The sequence below is a fragment of the Anser brachyrhynchus genome (assembly GCF_964034855.1).
Source record: "Anser brachyrhynchus genome assembly, chromosome: 1".
NCBI classification, from domain to species: Eukaryota; Metazoa; Chordata; class Aves; order Anseriformes; family Anatidae; genus Anser; species Anser brachyrhynchus.
The window spans coordinates 123,852,252-123,873,632 of NC_137694.1; the positions used below are offsets into that span (position 1 = coordinate 123,852,252).

Here is a 21,381-nt window from a genome sequence, read left to right on the forward strand (position 1 = left end):
ATAAAACTGAAAAGTCTGTTTCATTAAGGTGTGGATAGCTATCATTGGAGATTATATAATGTATTTGTTTTCTCCATTATTTTAGAAAGGACTGTAGCATTTGTTCCTACATTGTATTGAATGTAGCTGCAGCTAGACAAGTGCCATTATTTGAGGAAACCTCTCACTTAATGAAGGGATAAAAATGTGCCATTAGGAAGCCATTAGTTATCTGAAGTGAGCAATATTGAAAATTAATGTCTCTCAAAAATCTGTAGTGTTATTTTTACTTTTGTTGTCCTAGATTTAATTTTTCCCATTTGCTTTCACATATAATGGTATTTGATGGTTTTAGAGGGTCGCAAATGCCCAAAATTAGAGAACTAGAATAATCACTTAGCCATTTTGAGTCCTAATTGATTGCACTGAGTCTGGAGAACCATAGCCTTTCTTTTGAAGGACAAAAAAAAAAAAGAAAAAAAAAGTAGTTATAACTAATAGTATCTCAGGACTGAAATGAGTAGCCTTAGGGAAAACACATGTTCAAGTGTAGACTCACTTGTGTGATTTCATATATAGTGTTTCAGGAGGTCCCCTATGTTTAAAACAATGCTTAATAAGCACATTCTTAAGAGTGTGTGAGAGGTATCATTCAGTAATTCAAACATGCTGAAGTGTTGTTCTCTCAAGTGGACAGAAAAATTACAGTAATTTCTACTAATTTTGTACAACACCTACTGGAGTTTTGCTATTTTTTTTTATATCAATACTTGAGATCCTGAACCTAGAAGTACTTCCCCTTAAGAAGAGGAGTTGTTGTTGTCGTTGTTTGTTTTTTAATTTGCTTCTTTTGTTTTTAGCATATACACATTTGGATATCTATTCCTATCAATAAACCTAATTGATTAGGTAGTATCAGATTTTAAACCCCTTTTTGGTCTAGAAATGAGTTTTGTCTGTCCAGAAATTTTGCCCTTTGTTTTTAGACAAATACGCTTTGAGAACATGATGAATAATTTCGAAACTTTAGTGGTGGCCTCAGTGTAAATAGTTTTGAAATGAAATTACAAGAAAACAAAATGTGGTTAAATGTCTCGTGATAGTGGTTGCATTTAATGTAAGTATTCCATGCCTGTGCTTGCGTTCACTCATTTGTGAATTCATTATTCTCTCTTTTACAGAAACACATGTATGCATATACACACAAATAGGTACAGCTTAGGTAGTGTGCTAGTTGTGAGTAGCTATGATGTAGGGTCTGTAGCATGCTCACAAATCACTTTATGATAATTCAGCAGAAGAGGGGGCTAGACTCTCTAAAACAAAGTGACAGTAATAATGTTCTCGGTGTTCTCCTAAGGGCAATGCATGCTAGAGTGATTCCTCACAAGCCCAGCGCTGCACAGGAATTTGACTCTTCAACTTTGGCTGTATTTGGATGTGAAATACCTTTCTTTTTGCCTTAAATATCTATTTTTTTTCATTGTATTTTTATTATTACAGACAAAGATTCTTGCAAGTAAACCATTAACATAGCTTAAATAGTTTTAAAATATAGAGTAAACTTATGGAGATAGTATGTTTGATATCACTGTCTGAAACAGAAGGCCTTAAGGTGGCACTGTTTCCTATTTGTCTTTAGAAATACATCTTTACGTTTAAAGTATAAGCAGGAACTGACAAATTTGTAACCTCCAGATATACACGGTGTGCATGGGAATAGTATAATATTATTGACAGTATATACAGAGTTTAGAGATGTATAGAGCCATACAAATATTTTTTCAAAAGCCATCATAGTTTTAGAATACACTGATACTGGTTTTGGATACCTGATACTACTGTAGACAATGGTACTTGCTGCCAGTGGTTGTACTCTTGGAGAAGATCTAGTATAAAGATGGGGAAAAATTTGAAAGTGTCCCCCTGCAGCCCCCCCCCCCCCAAAAAAAAAAAATCCTAATTTCATGAACAACAGAAATAGTCTTACTGTCAACATGTAGGGAAAATTAATCACAGTGTACAAAATTAAGCAAAAACAGGGTCTTGATATGGGCGGTGGTAAGCAACCAAAATAGAAGTTCCGGTTATTATATGCTTGTATTTATTCAAGATAAATTTGCTTTTATTAATGATTTTATTGTTTTAAGGGAGAAATACAAAGACTGCAATTTAAAAATACATAAATAAAAATCAGTGGCTACAATCTCAATTATTAATTGACATGCAAGGTTATTTCTTTTAAATGTTTGTGACCTACTGCACTCTTTCAATCCACCTTCATTGATCAGCATTTTGTTTTAATTTCAGTGGAACATAATTTATTAATTCATATTTTTTAATTACCAATCTCCTAATGCCCATTGTGGTGTAAGTTCCTATGTGAGACCCCTTCACTTAGTCTTCTGCCTGCTCTAATAAATATTCAGAAACTTACCTCTCTTCCTGAACATGCTCAGGGGCTTGTAGGGAAGATTGTGTTCCTCCCATCCCGCAGAATGTTAACCAAAATACCTTACAGGACAGTCAAGACAAATACTCGGCCTTCCTTCCGGGCACCGGTAATAGGTTTAAAAGAACTTTAAAAATAGCACATATATTGTCCATATTACTTCTCATCCAGAATGTTCAGCATATGAAAATCCTAACTGAGAAGCTGTGAGGGTGAAGTCGTGAACATGGGTAGCTGGAAGATTGTAAGGTAGTGGTGGAGTATATGACTTAGGTAGGCCATAAAGGTTGGAAAGTCTAAAGAAAAACATAAAGGTGCTGCAAATAAGTCTGTGGTGAAGACTCCCAAGTAAAAGCTCCAGAATCAATTTCACAGGACTTGAGCTCGGTGATAGGTTACAGGCAAATGTGAGCATGGGTTGGTGCTCTAAGGAAACTAGAAGTGACAAAACAGACAGGAGATGAGGAGGAGGAAGAAGTAGAGAGAGGGCTATGATGGAGGATTGTGGACTGCGGGAAAGAAACTTGGGTTTACAGTCTACAGACTAAACTTCCTTTAAAAAGTCTGTAATACAGCCTACTCAGAGTAAATGCTTGTGCAGCTCTCTAGGAAAATGTACGTTTTATCTTTTTGTTGTTGATTTATTTGGAACAGAGGTGCATAATCTTTAGTCAATGTCAAACAGATTTGCATGGGGACACGGTTTTCCTGGACACCTTGGTTTTCCTGTTCTCTAGGAAAGAAAGCAAAATCTGTCCAAACTACAAATGTTCCTATTGCAGGATGGGTGTGAGTCTGATTCTGCTCTGGGAGCATCATACTAAAGTTGCAGACATTTTTTAAAAGGTGGTGGGAGGTGTGTGAGAGAGCTTTAATAAACAACACACTAAAGAATGTAGTGTATGTTCCACAGTAACCCAGATAGGTGTTATTAAACCATAGAAAGGATTTACAAATGATGGATGTGTCTGCTGATTTTTTGTTTGCTTTGAAAAAGAAGAAAAAAAAATCCTATGCAAAAATACTACATTTAAAGACTGTTATTCAGACAACAAAAAAGTATTCTGAGAAGTTCAAAACTTAAGTTTAACTGTGTTGCCTTAGTTTGACATCATTCAGTGACTTTTGTGCTTGAAGATTTGAGGGTTTGTTTGGCAGAGAGTCTTTTTTCTTCTATACGGTGTAGTTACACAGATAGAAAATGTTGAGTATTCAATATGACTATATAGCCATCTGTATGAAAATATACTCCTTGAAGGATTTTGATATTTATGCTGTGTCTCAGGGAAAGCCTGTTAATTCATCTGTTCTAAATTAGTTTGCTATGCATGACTTCAAAAGAGAGGAGGGGATTTGCAGGGGTCTTCTGCTAGTTCAAACTAGCCTCTTTATGCACATGTTTTTGTTATAGGTACTTGCATTCTAGCAGCAAAATTGTAGATACTGAGAACTAAAGAAAGACAAATATATTAAAAGTGCAACTTGGCTTGTAAAATTTCAAGTTAAGCTTTTATATGTAAGTGGCACTTAGAATATACTATAAGAATCATCAAACCAGTTAGACTGAAGAGCTAAGAAACACATGTTTTATTTCCGCAGGTTACAGAAAAAAAGCAAGAGTTAGAGAAATGCTTGAAATTGTCCCGGAAGCTACGAAAAGAAATTAATGCTCTGACAGAATGGCTTGCAGCGACAGATGCGGAATTGACAAAGAGATCATCTGTGCAGGGGATGCCTAGCAATTTGGATGCTGAAATTGCCTGGGGCAAGGTAACATTGCAACACACAGTGTACCTTTATATATCTCAGTTTATGCATATTAAAGAAAGCTCAATAAAGAGAATACAAATTCTAGCATTTTAATTACCAGAACTTTGTAACTGTTAAGACATTATCTTTCAATAACATTAATGCTCAAAAAGTTTTAATCATATTAATCTCTTTACATATACATACTATGGAGGTGTATATATATATGTATCCATAGCACAATTCACCTTCATACTGCAATAATCTTCACAGATGAATTTAAAGATAAGAATTTCATTTTTCAGAGAGTACTATTAATTATCCATCCAGTATCTATGTAAATAGAGATGCCTTCTCTTTCATCCCATTCTAGTCATGGTTAGAATAGTATTAAACAGTAAAACAGCTCCAATACATGAAAGCTTAAGGATGTCAGAAGGGTGTATATTCCATGTGGTCAGATAGCAGCCAGGAGGTAGAATATTTGTTCCCTTACCTTGTTTGTTTTGTAGCTCATTCGTTTTCAGTCTGGGAGCTTCTTCCTTCCCATGGTACCTCACTTCAAACTCTTAGTTTAGGTTAAAATTCAAATCCTAAAACGAAACTTTCCTCAAAATTGCTATGTATACCACAATTAGGTAAAAATCACAAAGGAATGTAAGAGTTGTACATCAAAGTGTGTATCTCTATGTGTTATAAAGACTTAGCACAGTATCATTCAACAGAAGCTAATCTAGTTTATATTCTGCATATGTAAGGAAAATCCATTCTAACTCAGAATATAAGCAAACCACACCATCATTATATACACATACCAAAATCTGTGTTTTTTAGGAAACCGTGCTCATCATTATCCAAAGCTTTAAACTTCCAAATAATTATGTGCAGTCAGCAGCATTCTGAGTAAGTGCTCCTATATAATTTCAAAACAAGACAACAAAAAACTGTAAACATTATTGTTTATTTGTGAAAAAAAAAAAAAAACCACACACACTTCAGCTTTGATTAATAGGAAAAATTCTTCAAACATCTTACCAGTTTCACCATACTCTCTGGGTATGGTCCTGAATAATGTGCAGGCAACTTTATAAATTCTTTGAAAGGCTGTAGCGGTTTCAGGCACTGGTGTACAATTGGCTTCTAGTTTCCTGTATTTTTTGGAATATGTGTGGGTTTTTTGTTTTGTTTTTAACTGCCCCTTTCAAGCTTTCACTAACCCTTTGATAAGATGCCTTCAGCCTTGAAAAACACTGATAATTTATGAAACAAGTAACAAGAAAACAAACAAAAAACTAACAAAACAAACAAACAAAAAACTACAAGTCTTTTGTGAGATACGGAGTCTTTTCTTTTGTCATCAGTCCCTAAGAATGACAGTGTTTTAAAAGTAATGTCCGAGCATATGTAAAGATCAGGTTTTACTATATTACAGTTACTTCTTTGACTATTACTACTTTGACTTTGGAACAAAAACCTTGATCCCTAAGATACCCCATTCTTGCATGATATTTTCTCATTTTCACTTGCTGCCTTCACTGTAAAATATTACACAGTTCCTCTCATCACTTTTGATCAATATTGTGATCTTATCACACATAATATAGGACGTCAGATATTTAAGAGATATTATATTAGATGATAGAGGTTTGTCATGCCTCCAAACTAACCTGCTAGTTAGTCCATGACTCAGTCCATTTACCTGGTAAAGAAAGTAAAAACAATCTTTGGTGTTGCTAAACTACACAGTACATATCTACCAAAACAGAAATATAAACTGTATGTTCCTATGTGCTTTTTCAGGAAAGTTAATTCAGACATGTATAGCTTCACAGCAGGTTAAATAGAAAGATTTGTCTTTGATATCATTTAATTGTTAGATGTGAACCTTAATGCTTCAGAAATAGCATAATTAGAACTTAGTCTGATGATTAGCACAGTTACACAGTGGGAAGTCCTTGTTATGTCGCCCTTTTGCTACGACAAGTACAACATATTTTTACCTTATAACAATCAAAAAAAAAGTTAACAAAAGCTAATTAAAATGAGAAATATTAACATGAAAAATGTATCAAGCAGGTGAACTGCTCTACTTACTATTCTTAATGCTACAGTATTATGAATTCTCATGAGGAAATGATACATAAAGGGTTGCAAAAAAAAAACACCCTGGTAACAAGCAAATTTTGGCTTCAACTCCAGTGCAAACCCTTAATATAAGACTGACCTTATGTAGTACCTCAGCTCTTCTGCTTCAGTCAGCTGATCACTACAATAAGAATAAACAACTTTGAATGAAAATGGCTGCCTCTTCTTGAACTATGTATTTACTGCATGTATTCATAATTCCTTTATCAGGATTGATTTTCCTTAGGAAGTCCAAGCCAATATTCACATAAATAAGAGCACACTTTTAATTTTGAACAATCCAACAAATAGTGTCAGTGGCAGAACTTATCATTCCAAATATAATATGTGCAGATATTATGTGATATGATTATATTTTTTCCCAAAATAATCTGCTCCCACTAAAGGGCAGGAAATGTTTCATGTTACCTTGGACACTTTAAAATCATTTTGAGGACTTCACAAGTACGCCACTGATACTTCTATGTTGATTTCAATGTAGCATCATAAAAAAAAGTACGTCAATAATTCAGTCCCCAGAAGCAGGTCTGCACAGTATCTGATTAATGTCACAGCTTTGGGCTTTGTGCTTCCTGAATAAGTAGGCTGCTGAAGACAGTAACCAATCTAATGAAATGCACCAGGAGATGAATTAGACCCAGCAGATTGCCATTGTGAGGAAAGTATGCAGAAAAACTAACATGGAAAATGGGGGGGGGGGGGGGGGAGAACTCAGCAGTGTGAATGAACTGAAAATTGGATGTGTGCAGCAGTCAGTCTACCTAAGCAGAGAGATCATAATCTTTTTTCCTTACAGAACAAGGAAACAGTTATATTTATTAATGCACTTATTTCTAATCCCTTTTCAGTACCCAAGAGTTTTTAAAAGTGAATGGAAGTCAGGGGAGTTCAAAGATAATTATAGAGGTTAGAAGAACAAAATCATCTGTGAGAACATTGTCTTCAAGTAATAAACACCTGGAAGTAAAAAGGAGTGTCCAAGTGGAGCAGGAAATGACATTAATGAAAAGCAACGATCTTTACATGAAGGGAAATGTGTTATTTGTGCACATCTAGAATTTTTCTAAGGACAGAACAAAAACTTGTTGGCTGAGTTATGTGAAATGAGATGAGCAAAATACCGAAGACTGTGAGTTGTGTCTTTTTACTCAGTAGAGACAAGCTAAATCTTTCCACTTGAATTCAGTTCTGTTATAATAGATAAGAAAAATGACATACGAGTAGCAAAATAGTCATTAAATATTCTATATTAAAAATCCATTTATAATTAGAAGACTGAGTTAGTGAACATATTTATCATGGAAGACGTTAATCATTGTGGGGTTTATTTGTCTTTTAATCAGGAGCTGGCCTGATAAGATTAGATTGCCAGGAAACCATATTCTCCAAAAGGAAAAGGCAGGTGGTATTACCAGAAAAAATTCTCTATCGCTCCCTGCTATCAGCAGTATAATTCTTCTAGTACTTTAATGTTATATTTCAGCTAGAGAGTATAATACCAGTGAGTATGAAGTTAGCTTGAAGTACGCAGAATTATATTAGCTAACATATTTAACAACATATTTCCTGTCAGTAAAATAAGTGAAATAAAATGACCTGAAAATTGTACCAACTGATTCATAGTCAGTGGCCAGAATGTAATAAAAAATAAAAGATGTGCTGTGAATAAACAAATAAATGTATATAATCAGCTATTGAGAAGGCCATAATGTCAGTTTCTGATTAATTCTTTAATCCCACCATTTCTTTTAGAGACATTTGAATTATTAACATTACTTTCACGTAATTCACAATATACAGGTTTTGTGGAGGCATATGTAACTTCTCTCCTTTGCTGATTTTGAATTTTTAAATCTATGTACCTAAACTACAAATAATAAAATAAAATAAAAATAAAACATCATCCTTGTTACTTAGCTACAATTCTGGTTTGCCTGAAAAAAAAAATAAAAAAAATAGCAGTTTAATTTGATACACAGCAGTCTTACTGTTATGAACTACTGCTCAGAAACACTCTGAGCTATGGGTCCAATGCTATCTGTTATATCGCAATGAATAAAATGTAAGTAGACTGTCACTGGATGAAGAAAGGTCAAATTTAAAAAATAAAAATGTTATCAAAGAAGATATTATGTATGTTATTTAGAAGATCTGAAAAAAAAATAAATAAATGTTAGTTTACCTGGGATGTAATGCATTATATCCTACAGGGAAGGTCCTACCTGATAATGCACTGTGGAATTCCTCCTGTCTTTACAACCCTGCTAGTTTTTCAACTGAATTCAGTGGGTCCAGGATTTCATATGTAAGAACTCTGAATAATTGAGATTTGAAGTAATCGGAAGATGGCTTTTTCACTTTGATGTTGTGTTGATGGTCTCTGTGTATTTTTTTTAAAAAGGTGGGAAAAGTGTTGTTGCTTACTTATGTCATTGGTTATTTATTACTCTACTTTCTAATAATACACAGGAGTGATAATTTTCACATTACCCAGAGGTGCACCTGGTCTTTGGTTTATCTTATTTCTTTACTGTGAAAGGAACAGTGCCTGGGATGATGTCCGTTGGATGAGTTCCATTACCTCAGACCTTTTTCTAAGAGATCACAAAACATACGCCCAGCTTTTGGATGGAAGCTTTATTTAACAGACATTTAATTATCTGATCCTTCTGTTTGTATTTCTAGTTAGGCTTAATATTGATGTGTACAGCCCAAGACAGATCTGAATTTTTGTATATGTAAATATAAAGGAAATCACAACTTATAGTAAATGTGCTTCAGATTCTTTTCCAAATGGCAGAGAATTGTTCAGATAAGGTGATAAAACTGATCGGAAATTTCTGTCGTGAGTTATAGGTAAATTATTATTATTATTATTATTAATCATATTTTTAATCCATTGTGAAACCAATGACATTGTACTGGAAAATGGCAGGTTGTTTTTCCTTCATTCTGACATGAATCTGTTGAAAAAAAATCTCTATTTCAGGTTATATAATTTTGTAGTTTGTGGTTTGTTAATAATCTCAATCATCTCTCAGTTCTGCTATTACAAGTCCTCTGTATTTGAGCAAATTGGTAGAATGTGAGAAATTTCTCATACTTACTTGAAATGCAAGCATAAAATCTTTTCTGTGAAATAAAATTACAAAATTAAATCATTAATTCTGTGAAGCATAGGACACAAGAAGTTGTTTTAAACTTAACATATGCCAAGTAAATTGGATATACTATTAAGATGCTATTGTACCTAAGAGAGCAATTTCTATAATGTCTTTATTGCAAGCTGAAAACTTTACTTTCCCCAGCAACACATCATTAACAAAATCATGCTGATGTGTGACTGTGAGGGGTGTGATAGCATTAAGGGGATAAAGTAGTTCTACATTGACAGTTCTACAGTAACACTATTGATCCTAAGATGGAAGAATTGTGGCTGCAGTTTGTTTAGAAGTGGTTCTTCTTTTAGTGTGTTCAAGTTACCAAAGATAAATCAGTATCTCTGGAGACCAGTCATTCTTTCTTTTCTCTCAACTTTGGTTTGTGTTCAGTTTGGACCACTTCATTTCCAGTTGGAGTTTTATAAACAGAGATCACATACGGCTGCACCACTGCGATCAGGTGACTAGGAGCTCAGAGGAATTTTTCTCCAGACACTGGTTATATCTGATACTATATATAAGGACTTTGTCCCTCTCCTTGAGTATTCAAAGAGATTGTCACGCTCTGCAGCATGCCATCAGTGCTTAGTATTAAATTCATGCCTTTTTAGGTGTTGTCTAAATATGATGGTCTTTACTTCTTTTGTTGGACCTTTTGCATGTTGCAACACATATTAAGACATGAATGATGAGTAAATTGTGTGACCTTACATACCAGTTAAATCTGTTGACATAAAGTATGATAACAGTGTAAGGAGGGAGGTGCTATGAAATATATGAGGTCATATGATCTTGTAGCACTGCATGTATATTTTAGTCATTCCAGCTTTGAGGGTCTGTGGATAATATTTTAATATTTTAGTTCACTTAGTGAAATGCCAGGTAAGTGGAATGAAAGGATGCATTTCTACAGCTAGGAAACGAGAAACCTATTAGCACAGGAGAACATGGTTTCTGCTGAAAAAAGATTGCACTGACAAATATGAAAGGAATATTAAAATATTTCATAAGACTAGTTTCAGCGGAGTTCTGGAAGTCTTGAGATGTTATCATAATGCTTTGTTATTGTCCCATTTATTACGTAAGCTATTTCATAGCTATGTCATTTTATTAAATGCAAACGAAATATCTCAAGATAAATATTGCAAAATATAGATTCTTTTTTTTTTTTAAAATAAGTATTAAAACTGTATTTTGAGAAATGGAATGAGAGCTAAGTCACAATTTTTAAAATGAAGCTATTACCAAAAATTATTATGATAATATGAAGAACACTTACAATTTTATCAGAGTTAAAGCAATTTACTTTTTACTTACTCTTCACAGAACGCTTTCCCTAGTTATAGGAAGCAAAAGAGTGTTTTCTAGTATGAGCTTACAGGCTGTCTGATCTTCTTGGTGTGGAGAATTTTTAATTTTCTGATTTTTTATTGTTTTATTCTGCTTACTGTAGGCAACGCGAAAGGAGATTGAGAAACGCCAAGGCAATCTTAAGAGCATTGGTGATTTAGGAGAAAATTTGAAGACAGTGCTGAAAGGAAAAGAAAGTCTAGTGGAAGATAAACTCAGTCTCCTGAACAGTAATTGGATAGCAGTAACTTCACGTACTGAGGAATGGTTCAACCTGTTACTGGTAAGAAAAATGCGCTTGTGCCCACGTGGGTAATATTGGTGCTTGGTTGTAAATGATCATCCTCATACGATTGCTTTTTCTGGTGCCATAGAGTATGCTTATCTAATATACTGATACAAAGACAATCAGGTTGGTTTTTTTAGTATGTTGCGTATAGTTAAGATCAGACTGTTTACAGAGAGAGCGAGTTCTGTGAAGTCTTGTTTGTTAGCACTTCCCATTCTTGTCTTCCTGAGTGGTTCCTGGACTGTATTTTTTTTTTCTCTCCTGATGAATAAAATATGGTTTTTTTTGTTTGTTTGTTTGTTTTTACCAAGGACCTAGACTCCTTGAATATGAATAGAATAAAAGAAGTAATCAAATCAGTTAAAATAAGTCTTGGTATTGATACCAACAACTATGGCTGTGTTTGGCTACATTAGCATTTCTGTTTGCAGCAATATTACAGTTTGGAAGTAAGTCTCCATTTGCATGTTGTTTTGGTCCACAGAGTAGGTGTGGTGTGGTTGAACTAGATTAATTTCAGAGGCAAGTGAATTAGAAGCCCTGCTCAATATATACCTAAGGTGCTCAAAACCAATGATTTAGTCCTTCAGAACTCCATGAGCCTCCTTTGGGCATTTTTTTGGTGCATATTTTGGTGGGGATATGTTAAGGGGACCAGATTAAGCCGTGTCCAAACTAAATCCCTAAACCACATTTAATACAGGCTCAGGAGCCCCAGCAGCGTAGAACTACTGGTAGTCATAAAACTGAATCCTTCCTTTAAAGTGATTCTGTCATGAACAGATGATGGCTTGAACCCTTACACAAGGAAGGTTGTTAACTATACAGGTGGCAGAATGCTTTGGAAAATTTATGCTGTTCCTATTCCTGACAGAATGAGAATGCAGTTTCAACCCAGAGAAACTGAAGTGGTTACAGGAGTACAGTAGCCTTTATCAAGACTTGGCTTTTCAGAGTTTGATGTCTCAGAACTTAACTAGAGACCAAGTGGCTCTGAAAATGCTTCTGTGATGGATATGTAGCATCACTACAGGGCTTCTTTGTCTGCAGGCAGCATATAAGTGCAAGCATCTGCTGATGTCTGCTCTATCTGGAAGACTTAAGCATTTGATTCAGAATGATGTAGGAGCTCAGCTTCAATGTAGAACTGATTATAAGAAACATGTAATGGAGTTTATAGACTGGTATAGATATGTATCACTTTCGCTCTTTCTCTGCTTTGAATTCTTTTGTTAATATTTACTAGAACCCAGGATTAAAAAAAAAAAAAAGGTATAAGAGAGGGAGTTAGTCTTTTACTGATGTTAGAACAGTGTAAAATACGTGTATGTACATATGATGGCCAAATGACAGTGATAGCAAAATCTTTGATCTTGGGTATGTGGTAAACATGTACTGCACAGGGATATAGTTCATCTGTAATTTTGAGTTGGATATGCATAGAACTCATTCTAGTGTTCTCACCAAAAAAGACAAAAGGTTTTCAAGCCTAAATATATATATATATATATATCAGAATATAAACTACAATAGCTTTTTAAAAAGTAGAGTTGGAAAGCAGTGAAGTTCATTGAAATGTAAATAAAATTTTTATACACAAACTAAACTTTCTTGATTGTGATTTTGCAAGTGCATCTTTGTTTCAAACTTAGTTTCAATTGACTTCAGTGGCTCTCAGGAAAGAGTTCTGTACCTGTTTTGGGGGAAATTTCTTTTAACCTTCAGTAGGCCTGGCTATAAGCTTCCTGTTCCTCTCAGCAGTCGCACCGAGCTGCAGATGCCTGTTTCTTGCTGTGACTGTATCACCATCCTGCCTGTCTCTTTGGAAGCTTCTGTCTCTCCTAGAATGTCTTTTCAAGGAAATAATACATATAAAGTGAGAGCAAACACATAAAATAGATTCTGTCCTTCACAAAACAAGCAGCTATTATATAAAATAATCGTAGTTTCATAATGTATGCATGTTTGCCACAGTTGGCATACTTATGGCTATTATTTCAGTTCTGATGACTTTTTTGTATGCAATATTTACCTTTTTCACATACAGGAATATCAAAAGCTCATGGAGGCTTTTGATCAGAAAGTAGCTAATGTCACGACTTGGATGTATCGTGCTGAAATACTGTTGGATGAATCTGATAAGCAAAAGCCCCAGCAAAAAGAGGAAATTCTTAAGGTAAAAAAATGCGATTTTCTGGAAAGCATTAATTTTATTCTAAAAAGAAATACGTCAGAACTAGCATATTTTGAAAGGTATCACAAATTGATTAACATTCTTTTCTCTGTGATAAAGCTGCCCTCTGGCAGCATGTAGATAACTTAATAAACTTGCACCGCATATCAAAAGTTAAATCCCTGCAGAAATGAAATCGGATGTTATTATGTCTTGAGGACTTCATGGTGTGTAGAACAGCATCTTATTAAACCTATGTTTGCTGGAAGATAATTCTTCTGCAGAACTGGTTAAACACAAGCCGTTTTTCTGTGTTTTCATATTTAGTTTCTTTATGTTTTTTTTCTGTGATTCTTTTCTCATATCTATGGTATCTGCATTTGATATCTCTGTCATATGACTGTTATAATCCTCTAAATGCTGCTTGCATTGATGCCCACCAACAACACAAACAATATTATCATACGGTGAACAAACTGTGTAACAATGGGTTAGTGTATTGATCAGGAGATTTTATTTGGCCAGTTGCATCATTTAAACAACTGATGAAAAATTGACTTGTAAGGTAATTGTGACTGTTAAAGTATCTTATTTAAAACAATTTCTTTGTTAAACAGCTTCAAGTTGTGACCTATATGGATTTTTTTTTGCTTCCAAAATCAGTGTGAAATTTTACCTTCTCTTGAACTCCATGGTCATTACGTATTACCTGAGAAACAGTTTGCAAATCAAAATCAGAATTGTATTGCTGACACTAACATAATGATACCATTTACTAAAGAAAATCTTTACAAATTCCAAGGCAGTCATAGTTTCCAACTAGCACTTACGCAGAGCATAAATCAATGGCTCATTGATCTCAGAAGAATTACAGGACAGACGTTAGTAGCAGGTTGAACAATTTTGCCACCTCAAGGTACAAAGCACAATTATCTTTGCCATCAATGCAGTTATATACTTGTATTGCACAAAGGCATTTCACAGGGAAACTCTCAGTGAAACTATCTACTCTAGCTATCTCTTTATGGCTGCCCATACTGATCAACTGTTAAAATTATTATTGCAGAAGAAGTATTGTGGTTTTTTTCTTTTTTCTTTTTTTTTCTTTTTTCTTTTTTTTCTTTTTTCTTTTTTCTTTTTTCTTTTTTCTTTTTTCAATTTGTGATAGGTTTATAGAAAAAAAAATCACACTGGTGTTTATCTTGTCATTTTTCCCAACCTCCACTATGAGTATGAACAGTAATGAAAGCAAAAACTATTACATTGAGTTCTATAATGTGTGAATTACAATCATAGAATCACAGAATGGTTTCGGTTGGAAGGGACCTTAAAGATCACCTGGTTCCAACCCCCCCTGCCATGGGCAGGGACACGTCCCACCAGACCAGGTTGCCCAAAGCCCCATCCAACCTGACCTGGAAGACTTTCAGGGATGGGACATCCACAGCTTCTCTGCACAACCTGTTCCAGTGTCTTAACACAATTAGCAGCTCTTCTTACCTTTAGGGACCTAAAATAATTGAGTGTACCCTCAGATATGCTGAGGATTGTATTATGGCAGATAAGAACCAGTCTAGAAATAATGTTCACCATTATTTTCCATTAGAAGATCTTAAAACAGATATGTAGATACATTCCTGCTATAAATTTGAAGGGATGTATGTGAGAATGTTATCTAATGTATTTATACTGTATTTGCACGCTCATGCATAATTATCTGAATTTGCTTTGTGGTTTTGCTCCCTATTCCTTTGCACACTCTCTCTCTCTCTCTTTCTCTCTCTTTGCATTTATTACTAACTTCAAGCCCTGTCTCTTGCTCACGGACTGTAGCGCTTAAAGGCTGAGCTGAATGATATGCATCCAAAGGTGGACTCTGTGCGTGACCAGGCAGTAGACTTGATGACAAACCGTGGAGATCACTGCAGGAAAGTAATAGAGCCTAAACTATCAGAGCTCAACCAGCGATTTGCGGCTATATCACAAAGAATTAAGAGTGGAAAGGTAGGAAGACTTGCTTCAATATGGAGATGCATACAAAATGGTATCTATATAAGGTGTGCAGCTAAGACTACTTAGTGGGCTGCAGTTTCTCCAAAAGCTAAGCTTTTAAAGGAAAAAATGAAAATCCTAGGAATAGACATATTTTTTTAAATGTCAAAGGTGGGTTTTTTGTTTGTTTGTTTGCTTGTTTGTGTTTGTTTGTGTTGTATTGAGGGACTTTTTCCATTATTACACAATCAGAACTGTTCACTGATTTTATATAAACATGTAACAATGGTTACCTCACTAACTTACAAAAATGAGTATCATCTAGGAATTAATAAGATTCTTAATCTTTTCAAAGTCGTATGGGTAGCCTGTTTTGATATACATTCATTTTGGGCAGCTAATTTTCATTAAATGCACACTTTTTTTTTTTCTGTGAGGCTGTGACTCAACAAGATTAGAGATATATATATATATATTTATATATATATGTGGATGTATGCATATGCAAACATCAACTATACTTCAGCCAGGCACCTCTACAATTTGTTTGAGTACTTTACTGAACCTGAATTCAGTAAGGATTAGGGCATTTTTAGCCGAGTTGTTATTCTGATACAGAATGAGGGAGGACATAAACTACCTCCTTTCTCCATTGTTTACGTTACCTTTATTGCAGAGGGCTGTTTGGCAGATTAAAGCGGGCAGGTTGATACATAGAATAGTGGGAGTGCATGGATCCTCATCTTAAGTATTTGCTTGGCTAGTGTAATAGCACTGGAAATCAATGCACCAAAAGATCAGTGGCAGAGCAGGAAATAAGCCTTAAAAAAGCATAAGCAAGGGGACATAGTTTTCATCTACTGCTTTGGGCTTGCATAGGGCTCAATGTCATGTGTAACCAGCACATTCTTTGTGCATGTTTGAGTTGATTTAGGTTTCCTTTGTGGAACAGAAAAGAGTATGTTCTATGAAAAAGCTTAATGAAAGAAATTATTAAGTAATACGAGTTATGTCAATGTTTGCTTGAAAACTTTAAAGTCAAGGGTACAGTTTGGGTTTTCTGTTCTTCAAAATGTTACTGAATTGTACACTAGCAAACTGTTAAATTGAGTAGCAGCATGTAGCTGACAACATTACATTAACAAGTCATTGATCTTAAATGCAAGGATTGCACAAAGGACGATGTGTGAATACATCAGACCACTTTTTATAATCTCTCAGTTTGAGAAGTAGTATATGCCTTACTTTGATATTAGATACTGTTTTCTCAAAAAATATTCATCATTCATGAAGATCAAGTTTTCTCTCATAACACATACAGAAAAATAAACAGCTGGATTGTTTAAATCTGAGATACTTTTGGCTGAGAGGTGAAAAGATTCTTTGTTTCATAATATGAGCAAGTTCTAACAATTGTCTGACAGTATTATTTCATCTTTGCTAGCTAATTTTAACTGGCTTATTTCTAAACATTTTGCTATTCAGGGTAGCGAGTAGCTTCTTTGATTGAGAACAGAGTTATTGCCAGTGCTTGTTTTGACCAATCCAGTGTTTGTTTTATTAGATTTTACTGAATGGCAATAAACAACCTATCTTTTTCAAAAGGCACACTACCTTTTCTTCATTGTTTTAACATTCTAAGATTCATAGATTCTAATCTATGTGGATTCTACCCTCCACATAGATTATTGTGAGGGGTAGGCACCGGCCAGCACCTGAGCACCCACATAGCAGCTTGCTCAGTCCTCACTCCCTCAGCAGGACAGGATAAGAATAGGAAAACTGAAAGAAAGGAAGAAATAAAACTTGCAGGATACAATTTAATAGATTAAGAAAAGAGGGGAAAAGAGCATGTGACACAAAGATGATCACTCACCTCCCCCAGACAGACTGACACAGCCAGTCTCTGATCAGTGGCTGCCTTGGAGGTTGTACCCCACTTCTTGTTCGTCTCCCTTGTGATCTGGTTTGGTTTGGTTTGTTTTTTTTTTGCTGAGCATGACATTATATGATATGGAATATCCCTTTGGCCAAATCAAGTCAGCTGTCCCAGCTGTCCACCCTCCCAGCTTCTTTTCCAATCCTCAGCCTCCTCATCTGAGAGTGGGAACAGAAAAATGCTGTGCAAGCCCTGTTTAGCAATAGCCAAAACACGAGTGTGTTAATCAAAAGTGGGCTAGCCACAAATCCAAAACACAGCATCGTATGGGCTGCTATGACAGAAGTTAACTCCTTCCCAGACAGACACAGTACAATTGCATTTGAAAATGTACTATATATAATTGCTTCTGTAATTTTAACTTGTTTATGTAGTACAAATGTTCACTGAATTCTCCATGGGGAAAGTAATACTTAGTAGTACTCTTGTATTAGTAAAGCAATGCTAATTGCTTGACTAATTGACAACTACCTTTAGTCGTCATCTTTATTTGAATGTCTGAAATCACTCTTAATGTTATTACATAGAAATGCCTAGATTTTTATAACTTTTTCTTTGTCCACATTGGGAGAAAACAATGTCTGGAAGTCGGTGAATCATTAACACTTCAATAAAGTGACCTTTGTTAAGGTAAAAACTGTCACTGATTACCTGGGCCTTACACGTCTCTTGCTCCTGTTATCTGCAGAGAACTTTCCTTCAAGAAGGCCTGTCATTTTGGTTCAGGAATTAGTGAAGTCCCCCAAACTTTAAAGGATTCCCAGACTGTGTTGTGGTACCTTTTTCCTGTGAAGCCTTGGAAGTTGATAATTTATTTTATTTTTTCCCGTCAGCCATCAGTAGTATTTCAGCAGTTCCAGTGTCTTTCTCATTTGCCTAGTACAGAAGTAAAAACTGTAGACAGAGGAGGACATCTTGGCACAAACTCTGTTGTGAAACATTTCTATTGTGAACATCTGCTATCTGCAGTATGGATTTCCTTCTGGCTTTTGCAGTGTTCTTCCATAATTCTGTAAGCATCTAGGGTTGATGTGTCCTTTGATAAGGTGATGTGAAACTATTGCTTGTTTTAGGGAATGGTGGGACTGCCTGTAGATGATTTATCATTCATTAACTGTTTGCATTGTACACTCTAGGCTCACTAAAAGAAGGGGAAAAAGATGCGTGTCCAGAAAAAGTATCTTTAGAATGTAGCCTACAAATGTCTTCAACGTGTCGACCTTCTCACTCAGTAGTTATGATTGTATAGGCAAAATGAGCTGGAATGACAGCATCTCCCTAAGCTTTATACTCTGCTTAGTAAAATGAAAGTAGTCGCTACAGCATATCATTTTAACTGTAGATTAGAATGTAGGGGACATTCTCCAGGGCCTTGGAGAATGGACAGCTAGGGTATGATTGACAAAGATTATTTATAGTATTAGGTATTGCAAAAGATAGAGATGCAAAGGCTTGTTTGTATTCTTGGCTATGCTACTGTCTTGCTGTATTCATTTGTACAAAGGACTGAATTGCTGGTTTGCCCACTAGCGATGGCCTTGTGGCTTGGTTTGTCCACCTGTATGGAAGTAGGGTCCTACTTCCCTTAGTCACAATTTCAGCTTTATGGGATGAAAAATTAGTAGTGGTGATATTACACTTTTGTTTGTTTGTTTGTTTGTTGTTTATTCATACTTAGGTAAAATTATTCACTCTGCAATGACATTGAAAAAAATCAATTAAAGAGGGTAGCAAGCTCGTAATCTATTTTCAGTCAAATACTGAAAATGTTTTCAAATACTAACAATTATCAGTATAATAGTGAAGTAAATAAGAAATGGCGTGTAAAGTCAATAAACTGTAGTGCATAATTGCTGTGTCCTGAATTAATAAAATGAAGAGATAAGTAGATCATCGTGTACTGAGATTTAACATTTTTAAGTGTTTTTTTTTTTAATTTAATTAAATTACTGGAATTTCAATTAGCCTTTTTCCTCCCATTATCATTTTGTTTTGTTTTGTTTTTAGCATCTCTCAGAGATTAGTAATTTTATATTCTAGTTTTATTAGTTGATTTCTCTTTTATTGAGATTTAAGTACTTTTGAAGACATCCTTCAGAGCATTTGAGAAGAAATTACTGAGTAGTTTGCTATTATTTCTACCTCAGTTGAAGTAGTTGCTGAGTATAGTTCTGAGCTTCTTGATGAAAATTTGTGAGCACAGTATGATTATATTTATGACAAATATCATACATTATTATATTTCCATTAATGTGCATAAGTGTGCAAAATCTTTGGCATTAAAATGATCAATAAGATTCAATTAAGGTATTTTTGCCCTAAGACTTCCACCTTATCTGTAAAACAACTGAAAATATTTTACAGATCTTCTGACTCTAGATGATGTCTAGTCTCTCTTGTTTTACTGAATAATTTTGATTGTTACCATCTTGATTACAAACTTATGCTCTGTAGTAAATGCCAATAGTACTAGTGGAAGTAGTAAAAGAAAAGTGATTAAAAGTAGACAGTTGTACATCTGAGAGTTCCTAGATCATAAAGCATTACTTACCTTTTAAATCTAAATTTTGTGCCAGAATCTTCAATAAATTATTTCTTGTTCTTGCATTTAAATTGTTGAAAGAAGAAAGATTTTTTCTGTTGATCCTTTGCAATGCACCTAATAAATATGTTGCATATTATACATGAAACTATCCACAGGCACTCAGGTAGCAGGTAGATAAAGGATGGTGTATAAGTGGATCATTTTTAGAGTTTAAAACTGAGTGCTAAAGTAAACCACCCTAATTTATATTGTGATTCATTTTGGAGGAATTGTGTCTATTTTATTTGGTTGAGATTTTTTTTTTACCTCAATTTTTGTTGAGGCTTTTTTGAAACAAGTGCTTTTAGTGAAGGTTTTGTTTTCTTGTTTGTTTGTTTAGGAAGTCACATAGCATAATCTTATGCAAAGATTAGCTGTCTTTTGTTTTGAGATGGATGCTGTATAATTAACCTGGCATTTTTGCTATTCTTTTTGACAGAACAATGATTTTAAAACACTGAAACAAATTATCATGAAATTGTTCTCAATTGGCAGTAGGAGGTGGTTATTCATCTGAATGGATTGCTTGTTGCTGTATAATTTCTGACAAATCAGATTTAGCCTAGTGTCAACATTTAATTTTTTAGACAAATTTTTGTGTTACACTGCTTATCTGAACCTATTCTTACACACAGATGTGAGAATATCAAATTTTAAAAAAATATTCACTCACCACAGAATTCTTGTATTTTCTTATATGAAAAATCTAGACTATCATTGAAAACTGATCTTTATTTATGTGGGTAGTTTGAGTTGTATGGTATAGATGATTTTCCACAAGATTAAAAAATTACTGTTGCTGTAGTTGTATGGGGTGGAACAGATGTCTCTTCTGCTTTATGTTTCTAACAAAGCTATTAAATATGCAATTTAAATAATCTCTGTATTTTTCCCATTTTAGCCCTTCATTCCTTTGAAGGAATTGGAGCAATTTGACTTCGATATACAAAAATTGCTTGAACCACTGGAGGTTGAAATTCAGCAGGGGGTGAATTTGAAAGAGGAGGACTTCAATAAAGATATGGTAATTTGGTTGAAATGGAAGTCTGAGTGAAGTAGGCAGGGAGATGAAAAAGACATGGGTGAAAATGAGAAACTTCCATATTTATATTAAGATCTTGTGATATGACTTGGACAAAATTTTATTGTGTTAATATTATAAATTCAAAGATTCCAAGTTAGTTTATTAGTTACAAGTTTTATTGATAAGTTTACAGTTGAATTTATAAGGAAAACATTTTCCAAATGTTTTTTGAAAACACTAAGCACAGCAGAAATGTTACCTGCAATGCCCTGTACAGGACAGTCTTACAGATCAGGGAATGAATATCAAAATCTCCGTAGCAGTATACAGACCAATCAAACTCAGAATGCTTTATCTAATTGGGCAATATAGTAAAAGAAGTAATTCAATGAAGACAAAGGCTAGGTAATGGTCACTGAAAGAAATGGAACATGTGCAGATTAGTTCTTAGCAGATCTGATCATACCATCTATTGTGAATAATATTTGTGTATGTTGCAAGTTTTATTACTTACGATTGCTAGTTGTGAGTAGTAACACCATGT

At 34.6% G+C, this 21,381-nt stretch overlaps 1 protein-coding gene across 23 annotated transcripts in view; it reads left to right on the forward strand.

The window, feature by feature from the left end:
• The window catches only part of DMD (dystrophin), a 1,241,121-nt gene that overhangs the window by 565,101 nt on the left and 654,639 nt on the right, over positions 1 to 21,381 (forward strand). For 21 of the 23 annotated variants that reach the window (XM_080576230.1, XM_080576221.1, XM_080576232.1 and 18 more), the window contains 5 exons: positions 4,031 to 4,201; positions 10,940 to 11,119; positions 13,173 to 13,301; positions 15,132 to 15,302; positions 20,715 to 20,837. In XM_080576230.1, coding sequence (XP_080432356.1) covers positions 4,031 to 4,201; positions 10,940 to 11,119; positions 13,173 to 13,301; positions 15,132 to 15,302; positions 20,715 to 20,837 — 774 coding nt within the window. The remainder of the gene's footprint in view (positions 1 to 4,030; positions 4,202 to 10,939; positions 11,120 to 13,172; positions 13,302 to 15,131; positions 15,303 to 20,714; positions 20,838 to 21,381) is intronic. The other 2 variants (XM_080576223.1, XM_080576226.1) reach the window with 2 other exon arrangements.